Source organism: Remersonia thermophila, chromosome 3 (assembly GCF_042764415.1).
Source record: "Remersonia thermophila strain ATCC 22073 chromosome 3, whole genome shotgun sequence".
Taxonomy (NCBI): domain Eukaryota; kingdom Fungi; phylum Ascomycota; class Sordariomycetes; order Sordariales; family Chaetomiaceae; genus Remersonia; species Remersonia thermophila.
Window position 1 is genome coordinate 980,969 of NC_092219.1, and position 23,761 is coordinate 1,004,729.

At 60.6% G+C, this 23,761-nt stretch overlaps 5 protein-coding genes across 5 annotated transcripts; 2 read left to right on the forward strand and 3 right to left on the reverse strand.

The window, feature by feature from the left end:
• Positions 1–299: 299 nt before the first annotated feature.
• VTJ83DRAFT_3093 (uncharacterized protein) lies at positions 300–1,869 on the reverse strand (the record flags this gene model as incomplete). The annotated part of the gene is made up of 3 exons (XM_071009436.1): positions 300–893; positions 971–1,692; positions 1,764–1,869. The coding sequence occupies 3 exons, from the start codon at positions 1,867–1,869 to the stop codon at positions 300–302; spliced, it is 1,422 nt and encodes a 473-aa protein (XP_070866974.1).
• Positions 1,870–4,262: 2,393 nt separating this feature from the next.
• VTJ83DRAFT_3094 (uncharacterized protein) lies at positions 4,263–5,708 on the forward strand (the record flags this gene model as incomplete). Its single annotated transcript, XM_071009437.1, has 1 exon — positions 4,263–5,708. One exon carries the CDS (start codon positions 4,263–4,265, stop codon positions 5,706–5,708), a length of 1,446 nt encoding a protein of 481 aa, XP_070866975.1.
• A 2,277-nt stretch (positions 5,709–7,985) lies between these two features.
• Positions 7,986–9,629, forward strand: VTJ83DRAFT_3095 (uncharacterized protein; the record flags this gene model as incomplete). The annotated part of the gene is made up of 1 exon (XM_071009438.1): positions 7,986–9,629. One exon carries the CDS (start codon positions 7,986–7,988, stop codon positions 9,627–9,629), a length of 1,644 nt encoding a protein of 547 aa, XP_070866976.1.
• Positions 9,630–11,199: 1,570 nt separating this feature from the next.
• VTJ83DRAFT_3096 (uncharacterized protein) lies at positions 11,200–13,511 on the reverse strand (the record flags this gene model as incomplete). Its single annotated transcript, XM_071009439.1, has 2 exons — positions 11,200–11,703; positions 11,778–13,511. The coding sequence occupies 2 exons, from the start codon at positions 13,509–13,511 to the stop codon at positions 11,200–11,202; spliced, it is 2,238 nt and encodes a 745-aa protein (XP_070866977.1).
• A 5,506-nt stretch (positions 13,512–19,017) lies between these two features.
• Positions 19,018–20,454, reverse strand: VTJ83DRAFT_3097 (uncharacterized protein; the record flags this gene model as incomplete). Its single annotated transcript, XM_071009440.1, has 1 exon — positions 19,018–20,454. The coding sequence occupies one exon, from the start codon at positions 20,452–20,454 to the stop codon at positions 19,018–19,020; it is 1,437 nt and encodes a 478-aa protein (XP_070866978.1).
• Positions 20,455–23,761: the final 3,307 nt, after the last annotated feature.

Sequence of the window (23,761 nt, forward strand, 5' to 3'; positions counted from 1 at the left end):
GTCGCAGGAAATATCCCCCAACCCATTGCCGCCACCCCGATAGTGATCCAACACTGCCCCTGACCCGACCCATTGATGACCGTTCCATGTTCCATGCCATGAGTTTGTCATGATCGTCAGCTCGCACATCACACATCGCCCAGCCTAGACCTGACCATACCCAAAGGGAAAAAACAAACAAAAAAAAAAAAACGGTGGCCAAAAAAAGCACAAAGAAAAACGACATGGGTGAAGGAAAGCAGATGGAAAAGAAAGAGAGGGAGAAAAAAAAAAGGGGGGGGGGGGGGGGGGCAGTCAGCCTACAACCCTTCATTCCACCCCATCCCCATCCACAGGATACACCCCAAAAACGACGACGCCACCGCCGCCGTCACGATGCCCGCCCCGGCGCGATCTTTGCCCGTAATGTCCGACAGGGGCTCGACCGTCATGGAGGTGTGGCCGGCGCTGGGGTCGCCCCGGCTTGTGCCGCCCGTCTGGTTGGTCAGCGGACCTCTCAGGACCTGCTCCTGATCGATCAGCAGCGTCGACAGCGCCGCGAGCGCGCTCATCTGCTGGCCGGCCGGCCCGTTGGCGACGTCGCCGTCGTACTGGCCAGTGTTCCAACGGAAGCCGCAGGTGCCGTCGGGGAGGCAGGAGGAGACGCAGCCCTCGGTCGAGGAGCGGAGCACGCGGAGCACGTCGTCGCGCGTAAAGGGGGCCACGACGGCGGCGGTGGCCAGGGCGCGGTGCATGTAGCCCTTGAAGGAGTGCTGGTCCGTGTTGCACTGCATGCGGTCGGGGAGCTCGCAGGGGCGCTCGATCATGATGCCCTCGGGGAAGAAGTGCTCGATGGTGCGGTTGAGGAGGCCGGCGACGCGGAAGCGCCACTTCTCGCGGACGGGCCCTTCGGTCTGGAGAACCATGACGACGGAGGCATGCGTTAGCGACACGGACGGGCTGCGGGTGAGATGGACAAGGGGAGACGTACGTAGTTGTACATGACGGCGGCGGCGTGGATCAGGATGGCGGCGTTGGCCGAGAACTGAACCGGGTTGATGTCGGTGCAGTTGGACTCGACGTGGGCGCCGTCGAACACGTCAAAGTCCTTGGTGATGTAGCCGACGCCCTCGAGCCAGTCCCAGGTGGCCTCGGCCCATTCTCCGTACGTCTTGTTGTTGGTGTAGCGCGCCAGGCGGGCGGCGATGTTCATGAAGACGCCGTTGGCGATGGTGTTTTTGTAGTTGTAGCCGTTGTTGAGGTTGGGGACCTGCCAGCGCAGGCCGCCGTTGCAGTGCTCGCGGCCGAAGCGCGGGGCCTGGGTGTTGAAGACGGCCTGGGCGAGGGCGAGCCACTGGGGCTGGTCCTCGGGCGGGTTGGGGAAGTTGGTCTCGGCGGCGAGCATGGCGGACATGCCCCAGAAGCCCTGGTCGTCGTTGCCCAGCGAGGCGGTCCAGTTGCGCGGCTGGTACGAGTTGGACGGCGGCTCGGCCTGGAACACCATGGCGCGCAGGGCTTCGGCGTTGTACGTGTCGTCGCGCGTGTAGTGCCAGTAGTCGACGAGGGTCCCCCACATGGCGCCGGCCTGCCACCAGTAGTACGGGCCGGCGGGCGGAGGCCCCGGAAGGATGCCGGGGGTGGCGCCGGGCTCGTCGCCGTGGTAGTAGGACATGAGGTTGGCCGCGACCACCTTGGCGGCGGCCTTGATGGAGCCTGGGAAACGTCGGGACGCACGGTCAGCCGGGGTCCCTACGAGCGGGCAACGAGGAGAGGGCGCAGCTCACCGGGCGAGTCGAGGTTCACCTGCAGCTTGCCTTGGGACTGAGCGTCGGCCCCTGCCGCAGCGAGCAGCAGGGCGCTGAGGAACGCCGCGGGCTTGGGCAGCATCATGGTTTCCGCCCCGTGCGTTGGTTGTCGGTCCGGCCGAGGTGCACCCGCTGGGGATGGACGGCGTTGGGAGGACCGGGAGGTGTCGTCCTCGTCCTTGTCCTTGTCCCTGTTGAGAAGTCGCCCTGGGATCAGTCAGGAGACGGAGGGGAACGGCGAGAGCCCAAGGAAAGCCGGTTGGGTCTATCGAGCGGTCGGTCGGTCGGACGATAGGTCGGTCGGTCGGACGATAGGTCGGTCGGACGGACGATAGGTCGGTCGAAAAATACACCGTAGGGAGGGGGACGGAGTCCAGTCAGGTCGAGGTTGGCATCATGCGATGGGAAATGCTGCGGGGTTGGATGGTATCTTGATGCGCCTTTCAGGGCTCGTCTATAACAAAGTGCAGGCTGACGTGAGGAAGCGCCAGGCTTTTGTTGGTGGGCGGCGTGGGATGCAAGCTCCAAGGAACCCCAGGTCGCGCTGAATCCCATATGCACCCGCCGCTCAGCCGGCCTGACAGAAAATGGGGTCCAGCATGGTCGGGTCCCTGGCGCTTCTTGGTTGTTTTTTTGTTGCGAGAGGCTGGAAACCCCGAAACGCCGTAACCACGAGGATCCCCCGCAACCGTTCGTCGGACTTTTGTCTGGTTGGCTGGCCGGCTTCGGGTGGGGCTGTGCAAACCCCGTGGCCGTCGTGCCTTTTGCGTCGTCTCGTTGGCCCGCGGCGGCAGCCTCGCCTCCCTTCAAAGCGGGAATGCCATGTCCCATGTCCCCGCTCGTATTCCGACGGCCTGGACCCTACCCTGCACACCCCCCCCCCCCCCACCCCCCTGACGAACCGGGCCACGACGGGACGAACGCGGCATGGCTCCCTTCTTGGCATCCAAACAAGCCTTTCGGATGGCAACCAACATCGGGCGTTGGTGATCAGTGGAACCGAAAGCCTCTTGTCGAAGAAGACGGAAAACGAAAAACCGGGGAGGGTGGGGGTTGCTTGGCTGTTGACGTTGTTGAGGTGGATGGGTGCGTGCTCCGGTAACGAATAACTAACTAGGTACGGACCAAAACAAACTCCAAGGTGCGCGGTCCTTCGAGCCGTTGTCGCGCGAAGGCAGCTGACTCGGGGCCACCCACCACCGACACGCACAATGAGCTGCAATACCTACACAGTCTTTGCGTCCATCCATCAAATACTCTTCCGTTCCTGGGCCGGTACTGGGTCCTACCTGTCTGGCTGGACGGCCATGGCGGGTGGTGTATGATAGCATGTTCTCTCTGTCCCGTTTGAAAGATCCAGTTACCCAGCTACTTGCCAAACTGTTCTGGGATCTCATCGAAATGGAAAAGAAAGAAAAAAGGAAAAGTAAAGAAAAGAGAAAAAGAACCTCTCTACTATATCTATGCCTCGGCCGGTCCTGGACGTGCGTCTCAGAATCTACTTGGCGATGCCGTGGGAAATCAATATGAAATCATCAAAAATGCAGCCATGCAACAACCAAATCACCAAGAATGTTTGACCTTCTCTTCCCCTCTCTCTTTGTTTCTACCTATGGTGGAGTGTTTGGCGGCGTATGTGTGGCGATTTGTTTACTTCCCCCCTTTTCTGTTCTCACCACCACATTATTAGTTGGTCTTGCAGTTACGGTTCTCAGAGCCATCGTCAAGCGCCCTAGGTCCTTCGGTAGACAAAAGTCCCAACCAAAATGCCACCAGAATACCATGCTCCTTCAAGCCACGCTTCCGGGGGCGGTTGGGATGCTTTGAACCAGATCGCTCATCTCAATCAGTAACAGCCTGCAACAGAACCCAGAAAGCCTGCTACACAAACCAACGCTCGTACCTTGGCACACCTGATGCTCTGTTGCTGACCACGGCGTGTTCTGCTGCTTCTAAACTCCCCAGGCCGAGTCTCCCACCTGGCCACCGAGGCTTAGGATACAACACAGCGTGTTGTGGGAGCGTAGGGTTGCAAAAAAAAAAAAAAAAAAAAAAAAGGTTTCTTCTTTCACCCATTCTCGCTGCTTTTCTTCGCTGGGCCCGACCATTCTCTCGTCTCTGATTCCAACCTTGGTTCCTTTCATGAGAGCATCTCTTCGTTTTCCATTCTCTCCAACTTCCCATCTTTGAGGCCGAAACGACGACTTGAAGCCTTCTCGGGCTGCCCCGCACAACGGCGTCTTCTTTTCTGCCAACGCCTCGACGTGTTTGTCTCGACGATTCGATCGCCCGCCGAGACCACTGGCGAAGATCAAGTCGCAACACCGCTCTCTGCCATCTCATCGCGAGCCACTTCTGTGGATTTTCAACTGAGAACCCAGGTGAGCCGGCCCCCCCCCTCGTCGCCGCGTTCATACCACCACTTCTAGGCTCGGCGTTTCTTACTTGCCATGACCAGCCAACCCCATCCTCCCCCACATGGAGCCCAGCTACTTGACGTCCTCGCCTGCCGAGGCGAAGCGACTCTTCGCCGAAGAGGCGCAGAACTCGCCGTCGTCGAAGCGTGCCAAGAGACGTCGCACCCACAGGGAGGCCCGGCTCAAGAGCCGCAAGGCCGAAGCCGACGCGGTCTTCGAGCCGGACGGGATGTCCGATGCCGCCCCCACCCCGGCTTCTGTCGCTTCCAAGCGCGCTCCCAAGGTCGAGAACAGCAAGGACGCCGGCTGCAAGATGGAGACCGCCGACAACGCAAAGGAGAAGGGCGGCGAGCTTGTCACGCCGGCCGACCTGGGCGAGCCGAGCGGCGTCAAGCGCGAGGCCGGGGCCAAGGCCCGCAGCAATCCCATGGCCACCACGCCTGCCGTTGCCGGCCCGTCTCAGCCGCCGGCTCGGAACGGGAACGTCGTTCTCAAGGCCGAGGAATGGTACGTTCCGCTGAGCGAGCTCCCGGTCAGCCCTCCCCGGGATTACACCTTCAAGGCCTTTCCCGATCCCGAGCCCCTCCGGTTCGGCGGGCCCGTCCTTCTTCCCTCATCCCTCAGGAAGGACGAGAAGAAAATCAAGCGCGGCTCCATCCGCCACGACGCGGTCCTGGGGAAGCATGAGGCCCTTTCGTCCCCGGTCACCGCGGCGTCTCCCAAGACCGAGGAGATGAAGGCGGAGCAGAGCTCGGAGCAGAAAAAGAAAAAGAAGAAGAACAAGAAGAAGGACAACACGGTCGCCGAATTTGAGGTGAAGGCCGAGGAGAAGGACGGCCAGAAGCCGTCGCAGGAGGATGTGGTCATGGAGGACGTGGTCATGAAGGACGCCGACGCCGACGCCGACGGTAAAGCCGACGAAAAGGCGCCCGTCACGCCCCCTTGCCTCCTGGCCGACGACAAGATCCTCGCCGCTCCCGCCGGCACGCGCACCCTCAAGGCCATCAGCAAGCACCTCAAGCACATGGCCGCCAAGCTGGACGCGTCGCGCCAGCCGACGGCGGACCCGGAGGGCAAGGCGAACGCGGCCACGTCCTCCGAGGGCAACCCACCCACCATGGCCGACGCATCGGCATCGGCATCGGCATTAGCGACGACGACGACGACGACGACGGCGATGGCGATGGCGACCCTGCACGAGGCCGTCGCCCACCTCCACACCCGCGTCGAGCTCGCCGACCTCCGCGCCTCGGTCCGCCACGACGTGCTCTTCAGCGCGCTCTTCAAGGTCGCCACCGACGTGTCGGAGCTGTCCCAGGCCGTGCACAAGAACCAGCACCAGCACCAGCACCAGCACCAGCAGCTGCTGACGTCGCGCAAGACGTACGAGCAGTGCCTGCGCATCTACACGGCGGACATGGACCGCGCGTCGACCCGCGAGGAGGCGGCCAAGTTTGGCCAGCTCGTGCTCAAGTACGTGGGGGATCTGCTCAAGACGCTGGGCTGAGCGGGCGGCGAAAGAAAGCAAGCGGGCGACGAGCACGAGGGCATGAGATGAGGCTTTGCGCCTGGGCAGGTATGAAGAGGAAAAAAGAGAAGAAGAAAAGGAAGAAGAAAAAGAAGAAGAGAAAAAGAAGAAGAAGAAGAGAAAAAGCAGAAAAAGAAAAAGAAAAAGAAAAAGAAAAAGAAAAAAACGCCTGCTGTCTCTCGGGGGGGCCTGCCATGTTCAGGCCGTTTGTATCCATGTACGGATCGATGTACCGGTAGGTAGTAGGTACCTTAGCTACGTCAGATGCAGGGCGGATTGCTGCGAGGCGAACGCAGCGGCGGAAAAGGCATCGTCGCGCCGGCAGGATGGCTCCGGACGAGAATGACGCGGCCAACCCCCCCTTCGACGAACTGGGGGGGTTTCTCATGAGATGTACTAGTAGCAGGCCTGACAAGGAAATGCAATCGTGATTTTTTTCCCATCCCCGTCCGTGTCCCATGCAGTGACAAGTGACAAAGTCCATAAAGACCAAAGGAGGTGAGACCAGGGCCCGGCAGGTCCCGATAGGTCCCGGTTCGGGCCCGGCAAGGTGGGGCCCTGTCACCGATCGGATGTGGTCAACTGCCGTTGCCACCCCGGAGCGGTGCGTTTCCCCATTGGGCATAGGCATTCGGCAGTCGGCAGCCGGGCGGGGGAGAAGTGAAGGGCCGGTTCCGTTCCTGGCTGAATGGATGCGTTGGTTGGCATTTGTCACGAGGAATTTCACGCCGAGCTTTGTTTTTTTTTTTTTTTTTTTTTTTTTTCTACTTGTCATTCTTCCGCCGTCCTTCCGTCCTTCCGCTCCTATGACAAACGGAGAAGGGGGCGGATTCAGCTAGGATGGCAGCGTCAGGGACAGATGAAGGGCAATTCTTGGCCGCCTGCGCCGGCGCCGCCATTGGCACGATGGGCGTTTGCCATGCCGGGTGATTTCCCAGCCCCAGAATTGCCCAGCGGGAACCCCGGCCCCCGGGGAGCGGCAGTACCCCGCATGTTGCGTGCAGGCGGTGCGGCGGCATGACGGCGGCTTGTTGCTGCTGACGGATGGTATAGTACGACGTATATCCACGTCCATGAGCCGGCTTGGCGTGAACCAGGGAACACGGGGCAGCGCGTCGCATGGGACGGCCGACACGTGTTGATCGAACCCCTGGTCAAACGGCAACAAAGCGAGCGGGTGATATGGGTGACATGAAGGGGCGGCGCTTCCTGTTGGGGACCGTGACGTTGATCGCAGGCGGGGCGGTGCGGTCTCCGGAGATATCGTGTTCGGCGGTCAGGCTGGCCAGGCCGTCCATCACAAAGCGGCTGAGCAGAGCCATACTACCGGTATATATGTCTTGGGGATGGCTGACTGAGCCAGCATGCCGGCCGGAGCATGGATGCCAATTCCACCGTTCAAGAAAGCTACGTGTCGTCTTGATCAGCTCTGGCGATGAATCCCCGAATCGAGCCTACCGTGGTGGAGAGACTTCACCACGGCCGCTTGCTTTGCTTTGCTCTGCTTTGCCGCCCGGGCTACGGCCAGCGGCCGAATGCCAACCCTGGCGATGTTGCTGCAGAATTCATGTCCAGGTCTTGTCCTGCATGGAGCATCGAGTCGGACAGGCACACAGACAAACCAGGGAGCCCGAGTTGGTTTTCACCCCCCTCCAATCCTCCCTGGCCTCCACCAGGAGCACCGCAGGGGCAGTATTTGGGTCGGTACTCGAATGCCTGCCCGAGGGAAAGTGGTAAAGTACCTAGGTGAAATAGGTAAGGTAAGGTGACCCGACCCGAAAGTACCTTACCTGACCCTACCGTGGTTGGCCCGTGTTGTTCCCATGTTAGGTACTCCCGGTGTCCCCGTCGGCCGTGCCTCCTTGGCCGTGCTCCAAGTGTCGCTCCTTCCTTCCGTGACCCATCTCCATCGCATCGTCCCGTCCATGGATTCCTTCCTTCCTCTTCCTGCCCATTGGGTGGGGCCGTTGCTCAACCAGTCCATCCCGTCTCGGAGCCTGTGCCACATGGACTCGGCCCTCTCCCGTTCTGTGTCCGTTTCGTTTGCTCTACAGCTCGACAACCAACCCGAAAGCCTCGCCCGGCTTTCAATGCCTCTTCCTTCTTCTCCATCTCCCAAACCCTCCTCACCCACCCTCTGTCACCTGGCTTGCTCCCGTCCCAGACGAAAACGCTTCGGTCCGCTTCCCTGCTCAGAAACACGGACCCTCCCCCTCTTCTCTTTCTTGAGAATTACCCTCCCGCCATGTCGCCGTAATGCTCGCCCACCAGTTTTCTGCGAGAGGCTACCTCTCCATCCTAGCCGCTCTGCTCTTGACCATCTTCCTCTTGACCGCCCACCGACTGAACAGGCTGCCGCCGGCTCTCAGCCCTTACTTGGACGATGCACTTTTCGCGTCCGCGGAACCCGCCGCCAGCAAACAGCCCATTCGGCCTCAGCATGGCACGACAGAGGTGACGGTCGCCCACCCGGCCGACGCCTCCAGCTCGCAGCCCGATCCCGCTCGGCCCTCGCCCCAGGGCACCGCAGACTTGTGCAGCAAAGACTGGGAGCTCCTGCGCAGAAAGGACCTGGGCTTGACGAACAACATCGTCTATACGCGCCGCTGCATCCGCCCGGCCTTTGGCGACGTCGACCGCAACGCCGTCGCCAACATCAGCAGCCCGCTCGTTGGCGCCACCACGACCATCAGCCTCCGATCCAGCGACTGCGCCGCCCTCGTTCGGCTCCCGTGCGAGCCCCTCCCCTTGCGGGTCCCGCGGCCCTACCCCGACCGTCGTGGCCGCTACGGCCATCTCATGTTTGGCGTCGCATCGACCTACGAGCGCATCTGGGCTTCGCTCCCCGAGTTTGCCCACTGGCTCTCCGGAACCAGCGCCCACCTCGTGCTCGTCGTGCAGGACGTCAACGAGGTGCCCGGAGGAGCCGACCTCGCAGCGCTCACGGCGGCGTTCCGGAGCCGGGGCATCTCGGCCACGGTCAAGCCGCCCTCGATCCAGACGGCCATCCGTCGTGCCGACGAGGCCGACGGCGCAAGGCTCGCATCTCCCGCCCCCGTCGAGCAGATCCACTTCCTTCTCATCAACGACATGCTCGAGATGGCCACCCGCGAGACCCAGTGGCTCGGCGTGCTCGACGACGACACCTTTTTCCCCGCCCTGCACCCGCTGAGCCAGATGCTCGCCGCCTACGATCACCGGTTGCCCCACTGGCTCGGTGCCCTCTCCGACCGGTGGACCGCCGTCAAGTCGTGGGGGTACATGGCGTTCGGCGGCGCCGGCACCTTCCTCTCGAAGCCCCTGGCCCTCGAGCTCTCGCCCCACCTCGAGTCGTGCTTGCGAGAGACCAACATCCGCACCGGCGACGGCATGCTCAAGGAGTGCATGGCCCTGCACAGCTCCACCCGCCTGACCCTGGTCGACGGCCTGCACCAGCACGACCTCCGCGGCGACGTTTCCGGCTTCTTCGAGAGCGGCCGCAAGGTGTTGAGCATGCACCACTGGAAGTCTTGGTACCGCGCCCCCGTCCTCGCCATGGCGGCCGTCACGTCCCTGTGCGGCGACTGCTTCCTGCAGCGCTGGCGCTTTGGGCGCGACACGCTCTTGGTCAACGGCTACAGCATCTCCGTCTATCGCGACGGCCTCGACGGCATCGACCTGAGCCTCATGGAGGGCACCTTTGACGGCGCCGGCCCGGCCGAGCACGGCTTCATGTACGGCGCCTTTCGTCCACGTCTGGGGGACCGCGAGAAGAAGAGCTACCGGTTGGCCGTCACGGACGGACCCCGTGGCAAGGGCGACGGCTTCTTCCGCCAGGTCTACGTCCATCGCGCGGCAAGGGGCGAGAATGGCGCCGAAGGGGCCATGGACGAGGTCGTGGAGCTGATCTGGGAGGTGTAGGGAGAGGGGTTGGCGCCAACAGCGAGCTGACTTCCAAGGCTTCATCAATCCACAGTGCGATGCATGATTGTTCTTTGCGCGCTGCAAAGGGTCCCTGGTAAGCCTCGACAGGGTTGCTGATCACTTTTGGGCGCCAACCTCCGTAGCAATTAGACACATTGGCGGCGGGTTTCGGTCGATTAGGGCGTGGCTTGGGCATGGTCCCGGGGTTCCATGGGAGCGGAAAAATGGCATTTGGCGTTGGGAGACACAGGGGATGGATGTTCCAGAAGACTTGTTCCCCCCTGTATACTATAGCATGTACTCAGTAGTTATGGCTGTTTTTATGATCCTCATGGGTGTTTGTGGCGTTGGCAGAAGCAAATGTCATGTTATTTATCGAGGGACGAGGTGCTCGGCACGGGGTGCGGGAGCCCGAATATGATGAAAATTGATGATATTAATCAAATGAGGCAAGGCACATGATGAAGCCCATGGGCATGGCCTCTGTAATTACTGTGTACCTTATGTACATGCTGTGTACTAACATGACATACCTACATACGGCAAGACAAGACAATGGAACTTTTGCCGACCATACTGTGTACATGCGCTTTGTTTCACCAAGGCATTGTGAGAACTTGCAACACCACTCCGCTGGTTTTTTAATTCAATGTATGCATGATATGTATTGCGGCGCTGAATGCAGCAACAAGGCGTCGTCGACCTTGAACTCGACTTCGTGCAAGGAGTTCATGTCATCCATCAAACCCGTAAAAAAAAAAGGCCCACAACAACATAGGACCACACCAAAACCAACAGACAAAAAAAAAAAACAGACCAAGCCAAATCAAAACATCCCCGTTGAAAACATGAAAAAAAAAAAAAAAAAAAAGGAAAGCCACACCAGGCGGCAGCACAAGGATGTGCCAAAAAAAGCAAATATACAATGCAGAACACACACACCCCCCGGGAGCGAAGCCGGACATACATACCTCCTCGTCGCCGTCCCCAGGGGGCGGGTGAGCCCGTGCCCGTGATAGAATTAAGTATAACCAATATAAACCGGAGCCAGTATGGCAGAAACGAAAAGGAGAATAGGGTAGAAGAGGATGGATAGAAGGAAGTCGCGGTGGCCAAGATGAAAAAAAAAAAAAAAAACCGTAGAAAAAAGAGAACGATCAAAATCAAGGCCAGAAAAAAAGAGGATGAAGAGAAGAACGAGAAGGCGGTAGAACGGCCAAGAAGGCAGAAAAAGTGACAAAAAGGAAAACAACGCCCGGGCGAATGAGGTACCGAATGTCGAAAAGAGTGAAGCCAACGAAAGCCCCGTCGCTCAAAACGCCATGTGTAAAAAAATAAAAAGCAATCCGCTTTGAACCAAAACCCATCCCGATCCCGATCCGCTGTCTATGTATAAGGGGGCGTGTCTCTCTCGCTCTCTCTATGTACCGTGGTCATGTCATCCGGGGGATCCCGCCGCGAACCCGTGTCTTTTTTTTTTTTTGTGGATGGCGAAGGGGGGTCGTCTGTCTATGTACGTCGTCGTGGTGGGCAGCAGGCGTGCCATGGAGGGGTCCGTCGATGCGCATCAGACCTTGCCGGCCTCGCGGACCGCCGTCATCCAGCGCTCCTCCTCGCCGGCGCCGCCAATGACCCGCGGCGGCTTGGAGCCCGCGTCCGGGCCCGTGCCCAAAACCGCCTGGACCTCGGCGATGGTGCGCGTGCCCAGCAGGGCCATCTCGTTTTGCAGCAGGAAGGCGACGGCGGCGCGCACGAGCAGCGTGTCGCCCTCAAACACAAACACGTCCCACAGGCGGGTGGCCTCGTCGAGGGCGAGATGGCGCGTAAACAGGCCCGTGAAGAGCGGCTCGAGGTAGGCGTCGGCGTCGTGCTCGGGCAGGCCGGTGAGGTGTTCGTGCAGCCGGGGCGCCTTTTGGGAGAGCGTGTGCAGGACGAGGTTGTAGGCGGAGCTCTTGGCGCCGGCATCGGAAACATAGAAGCTCAGGGGGAGAGCACGGTTGAGCACGTTGGCGAGCGCGACGAACGCGTCGGTCGCCGCGGGAAGGTTGAGAAGGAGGAGGGCGGCGATGGTCTAAGAGGGGGTCAGCACGTTGATGATGCTCAGCCGAGAGCTGTCAGGAGGGGGCAGGAAGAGGAAGGGCTCACGTTGCATCCCGGGACGTAACCAATGTCGCTGCGGTACATGACGTAGGCACGCAGAACATCCACAAGGCTCTGGTGCAGCGGGGCGCCGGGCTGGAAGATGCGCAGGTCGGGGTAGGTGTGCTCGCGCACCTCCTTGCTGATCAGGTCGAACCAAGCGGCGGCGCGCATGTCCTCGGGGGTGCCGTGGCCCGACCTGGCGCGAGACTCGGCGTCGCGGGCGCGGCCGAGGGCGGCGTCGAACGACGTCTTTGTGAGGCCGAGCTCGTTGCCGAGGGCGCGGGACCAGACGGCGCCGCGGCTCCGCGGGGCGATGCCCCGCCACCACATGTCGCGGGTGCGGCGCTCGCGGATCGCCTCGTTCCAGCGGGGGAGGATGTCGCGTTCCCAGATCTGCATGATGCTGTCGGCGGCGACGTCGCGGCATTCGGAGCGGGCGCGCTTGGCGGCCTGGCGGCGGCGCTCGGCCTCGAGGCTCTGGGCCATCATCTTTTGGTACTCCTTGAGGTGGCGGCGCTCCTCGGCCGGGTCCTTGGGGGGCAGCCACGAGGGCCGCGTGCGGGACAGGACGGCCTCCTTCTCCTTGGAGATGGGCAGCGGGTCGATCATGATGTTGGAGCGGCGCAGGGGCGGCAGCTCGGCCATGGCCGACTTGACGCGCGGCTTGCTCGGCTCCGGGTCGGACGACCGGCGGGCGGTGGGCATGGAGCCGGTGCTCGACCGCTGCTGGGCCTTTTGCTCCATCATGTCGGCATGCTCCTCGAGCTTCTCGGTCAAGGCCCTGGCGTCGGCGTTGAGCTCGGCCAGGGCGGCGGACCAGCTCTTGGCACGGGCGGCGACGGGGCTCGACACGCGGCTCGAGGCCGCCGAGGAGACGGCCGTCTCGGTTTTCCAGCTCGGCGACCTCAACGACCCCTGGGCCAGGGCAACGGGCGGGGTGCCGTTGCCGACGCTGCGCACCCTCTCCTTGGGGCCGCGCTCGGGCGACGACGGCTTGGAAGGCGGGCGGCTGAAGGAGCGCTCGGAGGGCGGGCGCGGCGAGATGGGCACGTTGTCGAGGATGAGGCCCTCCGGGATGTCGTCGCCGTCGTCTTCGTCGCACTCGAGCTCCAGCTCGAGCGCCGTCTTGCGGGAGCGGTTGGATTGCCAGCTGCCCCTGCGGGGGCGCGCCGCGAGGTTCGGGTCTTTGGGGACGAGGGAGAGGCCGGGGCTAGGGCTCCGGCGCCGGGCCAGCGAGCTCTGCGAGGGCGAGCGGCCCAGGGTGCGGAAGGGCAGCGGGTTCACGCCCGTGTCGTGCGGAAGGCCGAGGCTCGCGACGCGGCCGTTGTTGCTGGAGCGGAGCTGGGTCTGCAGGGCCGCCAGCGTGGGCCGGCCGCCGACGGGCTGGGGGGCGAGGTCGCGCTGCTGCCGCGTTCTCGACGGATCGCGAGAGACCTGCAGGCGAGGTGCCGAGGGCGCGGTGGCGGCGCGGCGGGGGACGGGACGCAGCTCGGGGGAGAGGCAAGGGCCGTAGGGGCTCACGGGGGTCTTGAGGTGCTGTTCGGTCAGGGAGCGCGGATCGGGCTGGGCGTCGTCCAGGCCGATGTCTTCGAAGTGGGCGACGTCGGCCAGCACGCTGCCGTCGTCGGAGGCGAGCGAGGTCAGCGAAGACGACTTGGACGACTTGGAGGCCGTCATTCCGGGCGGCGAGCCCGGTGCCGGCAAGGCCTCGTGCAACGGGTTCTCGTAGATCATCATCTTGGCATGGCGCAACGTGAATCCCTCGGGTTGCGCTTGGGCCGGGTGGGCGAGCAAGACGTCGAACGATGGATCCGCTGGCGGCGTGGTGATTGCGTCGGGAGCTCGGGACAGAGAGGCGACGCGACAGGCGCTCTAGCGAAGCGTTGCTGCGTGGAGAGGAATGTGTGCGGCGGCACCGGTGACGGTGCGTGGGCGGCACTAGCCCCTGGTGCCTGAAGGGCGTGTCTCACAAATGTCCTCGTGGACGAGTCGAAAGGGGAACGGGCGGCCGCAATTGAAACGCGACGGGCGCCAAGCAAGGGAGCGGCAGGGCTGCGGCTGCGGCTGCGGCTGGTGGTAGTGGTGGTGGTGGTGCTGCTGCTGCTGCTGTTGTGTACTGTGCGTGCGTAAGGCGTACGCTGGCGCGATGGAATGAAATGATCGTGGGATCAAGACGCTCAAAAAATGCCGCGAGGAGCGTGGTGACGTCGATCGGTGGAAGTCGCCCGGGTCAGGGTTGGGAGGGTTTGGACGACGATAGGGGGTGGAGGGGGGGTTGATCTGCTGTAGCACAAGGGCTGGGCGAGTCGAGAACGAATGAAAAAGTCGGTCTGCGAGCGAATGGAGCCGATAGGGGCTATGGCGACTTTAAGCAGCAAAGGAAAAGAGGAAAAAAAAGAAAGACAAACAACGATGCGGATGCTGAGCGAGAGACGATCCCAGGACGGCGAACGAGCGATGGCCGGTTTGGGGGATGTTGGGTGTTGTTTGTGTGTGCGTGGTGCGTGGGAGTGTGCGGGTGGGTGGTGGTGGTAACTAGCAAGGGGAGAGACGGGAGCGAGGGATGGGATGGGATGAGCTCTGATGGGAGGAGACGGGGCCCGGGGAAAAACAAGCAAAGGAGACGAAGCCCACTCGACTGCAAATCGAGATTTGACGAAATGACGGAACCAGCCAAGCTAATCCCGATGTGGAGTTGCCGTTCCAAGCGACCAGGTCGGGAGATTGGCCAATCAGAACACCGACGCGCCCGTGCAAGGTGGGTCCCCATGCGCCCTGCGGGCTCTCTCCAAGTCACCGCAGACAAGAAACCAAGGCGACGGCACAAGTCCCCGTTTCAAGGTCCCAGAGTCCATGACCATCAGGTACTGCGTGCAATGACAATGTGATATCATCAAGCACACCTGTAGTAGATACGCAGTGGGTATGCTGGACCATAACAAGGAAAAGCAAGCAAATACAGATTCGTGATGGGGTGATTGGCCAGGGAAGGACTGGCCAGACAGGGGGAGGGAGGATCGAGCCAAGTCTGATTTCCGTTATTTTTCAGCTGCCTTGGTCCGGTGGAACGTTGTGAGCTTCAACCGACACGGCACATGCGGGCGGACGTAACGCACCTCAGTTGAGATCCTGATCACTAGTTATAGTATTATACTATAGTAACCAAACGGCCACGACCCAGCAGATCCAGCTCTCTCGTCTCTCCACTGCCGCCAAGCCGACGAGCACGCGTCCATCCATCCTCTGCCCGTCCTCCCCTGCTCCCATGGAATGAAGCGGTGACGCAGGGACGGCGTCGTAACGCGCAACACAGCTCCCGTCCGGTCACCACGGGCCCCAAATTTCCCGCTTGCCCGCCCTGGCCCGGCCCTCGGGATGAACGGGAGAGCCGCCAACAAACCACAAACACCACAACGCTTGACCATGATGTTGCGGGGGGTCATACTTGTATAGTATGTACTATACAGCGCTGCGGTCAAGGGGGGAGGGGAAGGGGGGGGGGGGGGGAAGGTTGAGCCTGGCCGATGCACCCGGACCCGGCTGATGGACTCTCTTTGTTGTTCGGCATGTGCAGAAGCCAAAACATTGATCCAGAAGGCCTGCAGCCGCCACGCGGGTGTGGCGCCCGCTTGAAACACAGCGCACCCTGCGCGGTGCCAACCTGACGATGTTTCGAGTTGGCGCGCCGAGCTGCATACTTCACTAGTTATGTGCCCGTCATACAACCGCCGCGGCTTTTGCTCCTGTCGGGTGAATTGCGGTCGGCTCAATAGATTCCCGATCAACAACAGCATCTTGCTCCTTTTTTCGCCAACGCGTCTCCCATGCCTCGCCAACACGCCATGAATCCATCCAGGGGAAGAAGAACAAAAGGGCAACCCGGCAGGACAGGGGGGGGGGGGCCAGGAAATGAGACGGGGTGTCGCAATCTTGGCTTGCAGAAGGGAAAGACACAACGGAGGAATCCGAGCGCATGAATGGCCGCGTGGGCTTGAGCCTCCCGGTGCTTCCAGACCGACCCGGGCGGGCTCTTCATGCAGTGGCCCGTGCTCGTCGAGGTCTTGGTGCTTGGTGCTCCGCCAGCCTCTGCGGCAATGCCCTCGGACATTTCCGCTGTTGTTTTTTTTGGTCTGTTTGTTTCAGCTACGCAGTAGTTAGCTACGTCCACACGGGATCCACCACATCACCGCATCGCCGGCCACGCCGGACAATGCGGGTTCCGTGGAGGTGGAGTTCGGGAATCATGGCATGCCGTACAAGCTGAATTTGCCAGGTTCGAGTCGGCCGGGTCGATTCCTGTCCACCACCACCTTGACGCACGTTGACGAACGTCCCTCTTGAAGAACCTCTGGAGCTTCTCCTGTTCGAGGGTGTGCTGTGCTCAAAGTATGGGCATGAAGCCCAGCATCCATGACGACGAATGGTTGTTCAAGGTGCAAACCCTCCCTGTATACGGGGCATGAGTCCCCCAAGCAATGACATGCACATCTCCAACATGATCGATCAGACGGACGGTTCCTGGGAACTAGGAGTTGCACGAACACCGAACACATCCGCAAGGTCAAACTGAGGGGCGAATTCCATCAGAGAATGTCCTCCCATCCCTCACTTCTCTGATCGGCCTTGACATTCTCCAATACATCAATCATTGCCCGTTCTATGCCCTACTCTGGCCCCATGGTCTTCTCGTTGATCTCTTTGAGAAGGATGGGCATCTCAAGCCACCTCCCGGCTCTCAAGCACGCCGCATGGCCGAGTTGTGTTCGACGCAACGAGCAATTCCTATTATCTATGTAATTCATCGGCTGTTCAAGGCCATGCCGACATACACAGCATGGCCAGTCGTGCGGAGGTCGTCTACATTGGATATCTGCAAAGGCTCCGCAATTGTTCGCTGGAGCGTGGATAAGGGGGTTGTCGAGTCTGCCAGCTCCAAGTTTGTTTTGTCATCAGCGGGCGAGGTGTTTTTCAACAGCTAGTAACATAGCCCGCTTGTTTGTCTGCTGTTCCTAGAAGGACTCTTCCCGCCCTCATCGGTCTATTCAATACATCAACCCAACAGGATGATGAAGCTGGGCCTCGCCAGCAGCTACACCATCGACCAACATCCAAACAACCTGCTGGCTTGATGAACCTTGGAACCCATTTCTCACCTGCCGGTGCCCGCGGACCAAGATGGATCGCTTCACGCCGTTGGGCGACTCTTGACCTGGGCCTGCAGGTCTCGAATAGCCCTCTCTACTCTACGCTCCAGCTTGGTGTTGTCACATTACGGTGTTCAATGTACGAAAGATTAGCTATGCCGTGCTCCGCGTCCTGTCTTTTCCAACGCAAGACGCCAGAGCTTGGGTAAGTAAAGGCGTCTCTTTCTCGTCCATTCGCTCCCGACGACGCGAGGGCTGGCGCACGCGAAGCTCCTCTCGGGTCGTGCCGATGAGAATATTGGAATCGCCCATCTAGATCAACCCCCAAACAAAGTGCCTGCATGGCATCTCTTGCTCGCAGCTGAAATACGTACATACCTCACCACGCACCCCGGACCTAAGTAGGGCCGTCTGCGGCACAGCCGGCCAAAGACCCCGACGTGAACGCTTTGGCCGCGACAACGGGGGGGATGTACGCTTTCAGCAAGGTGGTCTGCCGCCGGAGAGTGCTTCTTGAAGCGTTGGACCGACCACTTTGTAGACGAATGTTTCGAGCAATGACACAGAGACGTTCAGATCTGACGGCCAGGTGCGCGAGCCTCCAAGGTCTCAGGAGAGCCAGGTCCACAGACGTCCAAGTACCCATAGGCACAGGCCTGTGGGCGTTTTCTTTTTTTTTTTTTTTTTTTTTTTTCATTTTTTGTTCATCTTGCTCTTTCTCATGTCTAGATCGGTCGGAAATGCATTGGTCGCGTAGCCTGGCTCCGTCAAGAACAATATAACAACCCGCAACCACACACACGCCGGCGGATTCAAGTTGCATCCCTACATAACGAATTTATAATACTGCTTTCGTCGAAATCAAACACGCTCCCTACCTTTTTTCCAAACGAAACAAACAACCAAAGAAAAAAAAAAGGCCCCTCCGGTGACCAGGCATAAAGATGGGTCGACCAGTTCCTTGGTGTTCCCTGAGCCGAGCAAGGCGATCCTCGCCGTCACGTCTCCCCCCCCCCCCCCCCATCCATCTCCCAGATCCGGATCCAACATACCTGGCCCTCGCATGCCATCCGCTGCTGGAGCGTCAGCGCCTGCCATCTCGCCAGCACGTCCCAGAAGCCCAGCCCGGGGGGGTCCTCGGCGACGACGTTTGGCATCCAAGCGGGCGCGTTCAACGTCGAGCGTGCGTCGGGCGCAAGCTTTGTAGATCAGCATGCTCCCGTTCCAGGCATGGTGATGCTAGCCCGAGGGCGTCGAAGGGCCCCGGGGGAGGAGCAGGATGTCCCGCCACTTTCGTCGTGCAGTGCTCGTCTCGACCAGAAAGTCGTGCGGGATCAGGCGGCCCCCTTCGTCGTTGACGGCCGTCTCAAACTGGTCGTTGTCAAGAGCCTCTTTCGCCTTGGCGTAGTCATATGAATACAGCTCTTGCGGCGCCCTGAGCTTGCCGCCCGTAGCCCGCTGAATATCGGCCTGCACCACGTGCAGCGCCCACGAAGAGAGCTGGGGTCCTCTCGGACGGTCCCGCCATCTCCCATCAACAGCTGGAATTGAAAAAGGGTGCTGCTCAGCGCAAAAGCCGAAAGCGACGCGGCCGAGGGCTCCAGGTGACGTCACGTAGATGCTAGTACACGGAGGACTCAGCAACGCAACCCAAGTGTTGGACCTAACGATTATGTTTTGCGCCAACAGCGAAGGGGCGGCAGCCGTATCTAAGCATGCCCATCTAGCTGCGCTGTATGCTTTCTATACCCACAAGCAACCGCCCCCCCCCCCTTTGCTCCCTCTACACCCCCCGACGTCAACTCCACTCCTCTTCTTTTCTTGTCTTTCTCTCTTCTTCCAACCCAGCTCTTCTTTCAGCTTGCCGCGACCAGACCAGCAGCAAAAATAGGAGGACAACGGGATCGCAAAAAAAAAAAAAAAAAAAGAAACAAGAGAATAAGAACTGTTTTTTTTTCTGGCTCATCTCCACAAAACACTGGGCTACCTACTACTTCTTCGTTCCTCTAACTCTCCGCTCCCATCTTTTCTTTCCCGTACCACCTGCATTGATCCTTCCAAAAGAAAGCACCACCACCTCCCTCCTCCACCGGCGTCCCTTACTGGGAAGGGGCCGGGATCTTGGCGGGCTTCACGCCCAGGCCGTTCCTGTTGCGGAAGAAGAGCACGCCCTTGGCCGGGCCCTCGGCGCCCTCGACGGGCTCGACCCACTGGCACCAGCGGGCGGCGCGCCACATGGCCTTGATGAAGCCGATGGGGCCCTCGCGGGTGTCGGAGCGGTAGTGCTGGCCCATGACGGGCTTGATGGCCTCGGTGGCCTCGTCGGCGTTGTAGAAGGGGATGGTGCTGACGTAGTGGTGCAGCACGTGGGTCTCGATGATGCCGTGGAAGAGGTGGCGGCCGATGAAGCCGAACTCGCGGTCGATGGTGGCGGCGGCGCCGCGGACAAAGTCCCACTCCTCCTCGGCGTAGTGGGGCAGGGAGGGGTCCGTGTGCTGCAGGAAGGTGATGGCGACGAGCCAGTGGTTGACCCACATGTAGGGGAAGAAGTACCAGACGAGCATGTTGGACCAGCCAAAGGTCTTGCCGAGGTAGACGAGGGCCGAGATGGTGATGGCGATGCCGAGATCGCTGAGCAGGATGTAGGGGGCGTCGCGGTTGTCAAAGATGGGGCTGGCGGGGTCGAAGTGGTTGACGCCGCCAAACAGGCCGTTCTTCTTGCCCTTGCCGCGGCCCTCGCGCTGGCGCTCGTGGTTGTTGTGGCCCGTGACGTTGGTCAGGAGGTAGTTCCACCAGCCGACCGACTGCTGGCCGAGCAGGTGCAGCAAGGTGTAGATGGGGGTCTCCTCGGTCAGCTCCGACAGCTCGTGGACCAGACGGCCGAGGCGGGTGGCCTGCTGCTCGCGGGTGCGGGGCAGGAACACCATGTCGCGGGCCATGTTGCCCGTGGCCTTGTGGTGCTTGCTGTGGCTGAGCTGCCAGCTAAAGTAGGGCACCAGCAGCGACGAGTGGAGGACCCAGCCGACAAAGTTGTTGAGCTTCTGCGAGGGCGAGAAGGCGCCGTGGCCGCACTCGTGGGCCAGGACCCAGAGGCCCGTGCCGAAGAGACCCTGGATGAAGGTGTAGAGGAACCAGAGCCCGGCGCGGACCGGCGTCGACGGCACGTACTCGGGCGTCACGAACCTGTTGAAGAGGTAGAAGGTGGTGGCGAGGTAGACGATATCGCGGGCGACGTAGCCGAGGCTGCGGATGTAGGAGCGCTCGTAGCAGTGCTTCGGGATGGCATCGCGGATGTCCTTGATGGAAAAGTCGGGGACCTTGAACTCGTTGCCGTACGTGTCCACGAGCTTGCCGTACTTCTTCTCGACCGGAACGTTGTCCTTCTCCGAGGCCAGCGAAGAGAGGGACGTGGACGAGGCCGAGGGGCGGGGCGAGTCGCTCGGGGAGACGACGGCGCTCGAGTCGGAGTCGACGGGGGTGGCCGTCACGTTCCTCCGGAGGTTCGCCTTGCCGGCGGCGAGCGACGTGGAGGCCATTGTGCTGGACCTAAGAAGAGGAGGGGGGGGGGAGGGGGGGGGGAGGGTGATCCGGGTGTTGAAAGGTGACGGGGCGACGCAACCAGGTGTCTGAGGGCGCACCAGGTTAGCGGGAGGGTCTCTGGCTTTTTGTTCGCCTAAGACGACGAACGGGATTATGAGGAGGAGGAGGAGGAGGAGGGGGAGGAGGAGGGGGGGGAGGAGCGTGATGCCACGTACCGTTCCGTCAGGATAACACAGAATCAACAACCACGGAGAGGAGAAGAGGGAGGGGCAAGGAGGAGGGGGAAGGCAAGAAAAGAGGACGAGAGAGAGGAGGACAATAAGACCGGACCCGATGTGGGGATGAGGACCGACGGAACCAGGGGGGGAAAAATATCAAAAGGTAAAGCGAAACCCAGGGAATCCAGAGCTCTTTCCGACCGACCACGCCCAGGGGTCCGTCTGGAAATTTTGCCAGGTTTGCCGCGGACTGACGGGACCCCTGAAGAGCACCAGGAAGAGAACTCTGGTACCTTTTTTTTTTTTGCGGGTTACAACACTTCGCACCCAGAACCTTGTCGTCTGCGCGTCTGCCGATTTTCTGCAATTTGTTGGGACCTTTCCCTGCGGGCACACCCAAGCACCCTGCGGAACGCCTCTGGAGACAAGAATTGTTGGTTGTAGAAACCCCCGTGCAATGCAGAGCTCCTCGACGCTGGAACAGCACACCCCAGAAAAAAGCCCGGGACAGAACGGAACGGAACCGATGGCAACGGCGAACCGCCAATCCGCGGTTTTATACGCCGAGGTGTCAGGACGCCCAGCTGCCAGACAAGCGCCGATCGCGAGATAGCGCATAAACAGACGTCTCAACACTGTCTCTCTTTTTTTGTCGTCTTTTCGCCTCGCCTCCTCCCGCATCTCTCGAGAGGGGGCTCGGACGGAGCACTGACTCACATTGTCCGTGGCCGCCACCGAGGGGGAGGCGTGAGCGCGAATTTCAGCAAGCACAGAGGAACAGAGGGTTTCAAAACGAACCGCTTTCCTCTTCAGACGACACGAGAGGGGGCATTGGGCGGTTGGGAGTCGGGAGGGGTGGGACTCGAACAAGACAAAGCGCACGGCACGGGTACCTGCCCGTCTAGCTACACCCCTCTCCCCGGGAATGGCTGTGGGGTCGGCGCAGGGTGGTGTGTTGAGCTGGCTCGTTCACCGCCCCGCGGACGACCGGCACACGGTCGAGCTACCGTGTAGGTCTCGGACCACGTTCCGGCTGACATGTGAAAATGCTTGCCCATCCTGCGCTGGGCTGACCTACCGTACAAGGCCAGACAGAGCCCGCTCGGCGCGGCCACCAAGCGAGGGGAAAGGGAGAGGAGGGACCGGCGAACCTGAATCCAAAAGGTTATTATCGCTTGCCGAGGCCCAGCCGGGCCACTCCTATGCTCCAGCCCGCGCTGTTACCTAGCGACCTGAGGAGCGCAGCCAGCTCGTCCACGTCCGCACAAGCCAGCGGCGGTCCATGGGTGAGCCAGCCGAAGGATTCGGAAGCGGTCGAGATCGATGGCATCTTCTCGTTGCGTTTCCTGGACGGCCACCGAAGCTCACCAGCTCCAGCCCAGCGATAATGTCCTCTCCATACAAGGCTGTACTGTGTACATCCTTGGTAAGGTAGGCCAAGGAGGAAGGGGGGGGGGGGGAGGACAGGGCATGTGAAACCTTCCCGGGACTGGGCTCCATCGTGGCCTTCATCGAGAGGCCGCCGTCGGGCTGCCATGCGAGGGAGCGCCGTGCGCACAGTGGCAGAAATTCAAGGATGCGTCTTGGACTTTGGCGCAATGGATGGACCCAAGACGTCAAGGTGAGGTTTCCGTTGTCGCATGCTTGTGTGACATTTTGGCTGCAGCCAAGAGATCAATCCACCCCTGACGTTGACGCTGGCACCGCGGGGGCGGGGCATGTGGGGTCGGTAGGTCGACTTGTCGAAGCCGATTTTCTTGCTTCAGGATTGGTTGACACGACACAAAAAAGAAAAACCCCGTCGGTGCCAGCTGGACGGGCATCCGTCTTTGAAGGGCAAGGCGAAAGCGGAACGACGCCCAATATCTTACTTGCCTACACAGCAGGTCGCTCAGAAGTAAGTTGCCAGGGACGTCCTTCCTTCCAGGGCATCTCACACAACTCGCACCCCGCCTGCCAAAAGGATCAATAGCAAAAAAGAGCCTGCAGGTACAACTGCCCCCTCTGTGGCCAATCAAAAAAGGTGAGCTTGAAATCTTGACACGCCCTCGCCAAGCCCAGTCGCTTTTTGTTGGGGAAGCTAGGCCAGGTCTGGCCCGTTTTGTTGGGGCTTGGGTTCGAGTGGGGCCCTGGGAGAAAAGGTGTAACGCTGCGGAAACACGACGGGCAGAAAAGTGGGAAACAAAGCTGACTCGCGGAGGACGAAACCTCGGCCGTTGTTTTTTTTTTTTTTTTTTTTTTTTTTTTTTTTTTTTTTTTTTTTTTTTTTTTTTTATCTTTTCCTGTTTGGCAAGGAGTTTTCGAGCGGGGCTTCAGCCAATTTTGCTTTTTTTGCACGTGCTCGAGTTCGATAATACATAAATTCATCATGGGATTCTGGAAACCATGGCCGCGTCGGAATGGTCCGAAAACCCGGACCACGCCGTGCAACAACTCCCCGGGCCTCGGCCGGGATCCGGGCAGGTTTCAAGTGAAGAAAACCCCACCTCCGGCATCCCCGTTGCCGCCGCTGCCGCCAATGCTGAAGGACTGCTTGCCGGCCGGCCATTGGCGGCCATGGCGATGAACGGAGCACGACCAGACAGACAGGACGCCCGTGTGTGTCTGTGTCTGTGTCTGTCTCTCTCCCCCCCCCCTCTCTCTCTCTCTCTCTCTCTCTCTCTCTCTCTCTCTCTCTCTCTGTGTGTGTGTATGTGTATGTGGACGGGTGCGTGGGTGGGCGGTGGCCTTGGCGGAGCTGGCTCAAGTTCAAAAGCTGCCCTGGTCGCGGATCTCGGATGTTCCCGTCTTGCCCCCTGGCCACTCCGACCACTCGGCAAACGTCCCGGGTTCTTGGCGCCCTTCGGGATCGACGACCGTTGCCGCTGGGACGTTGTGTGAACGACTGGACGGCGGGAGAGGCACCCAAAGAGACGCACCGCCAGAGGAAAGAGACGCTTGAATGCCCTACACACTGGAACAAGACAAAAGGGGTCCTCCTTGTCCCTCCTCTATGAACCAAACAAGCCCGCACATACGCAGTAGACACAAACTACCCAAGTTCATCCCACCCCGATGATGTACATCCCGCCGACTCTTGGACGGC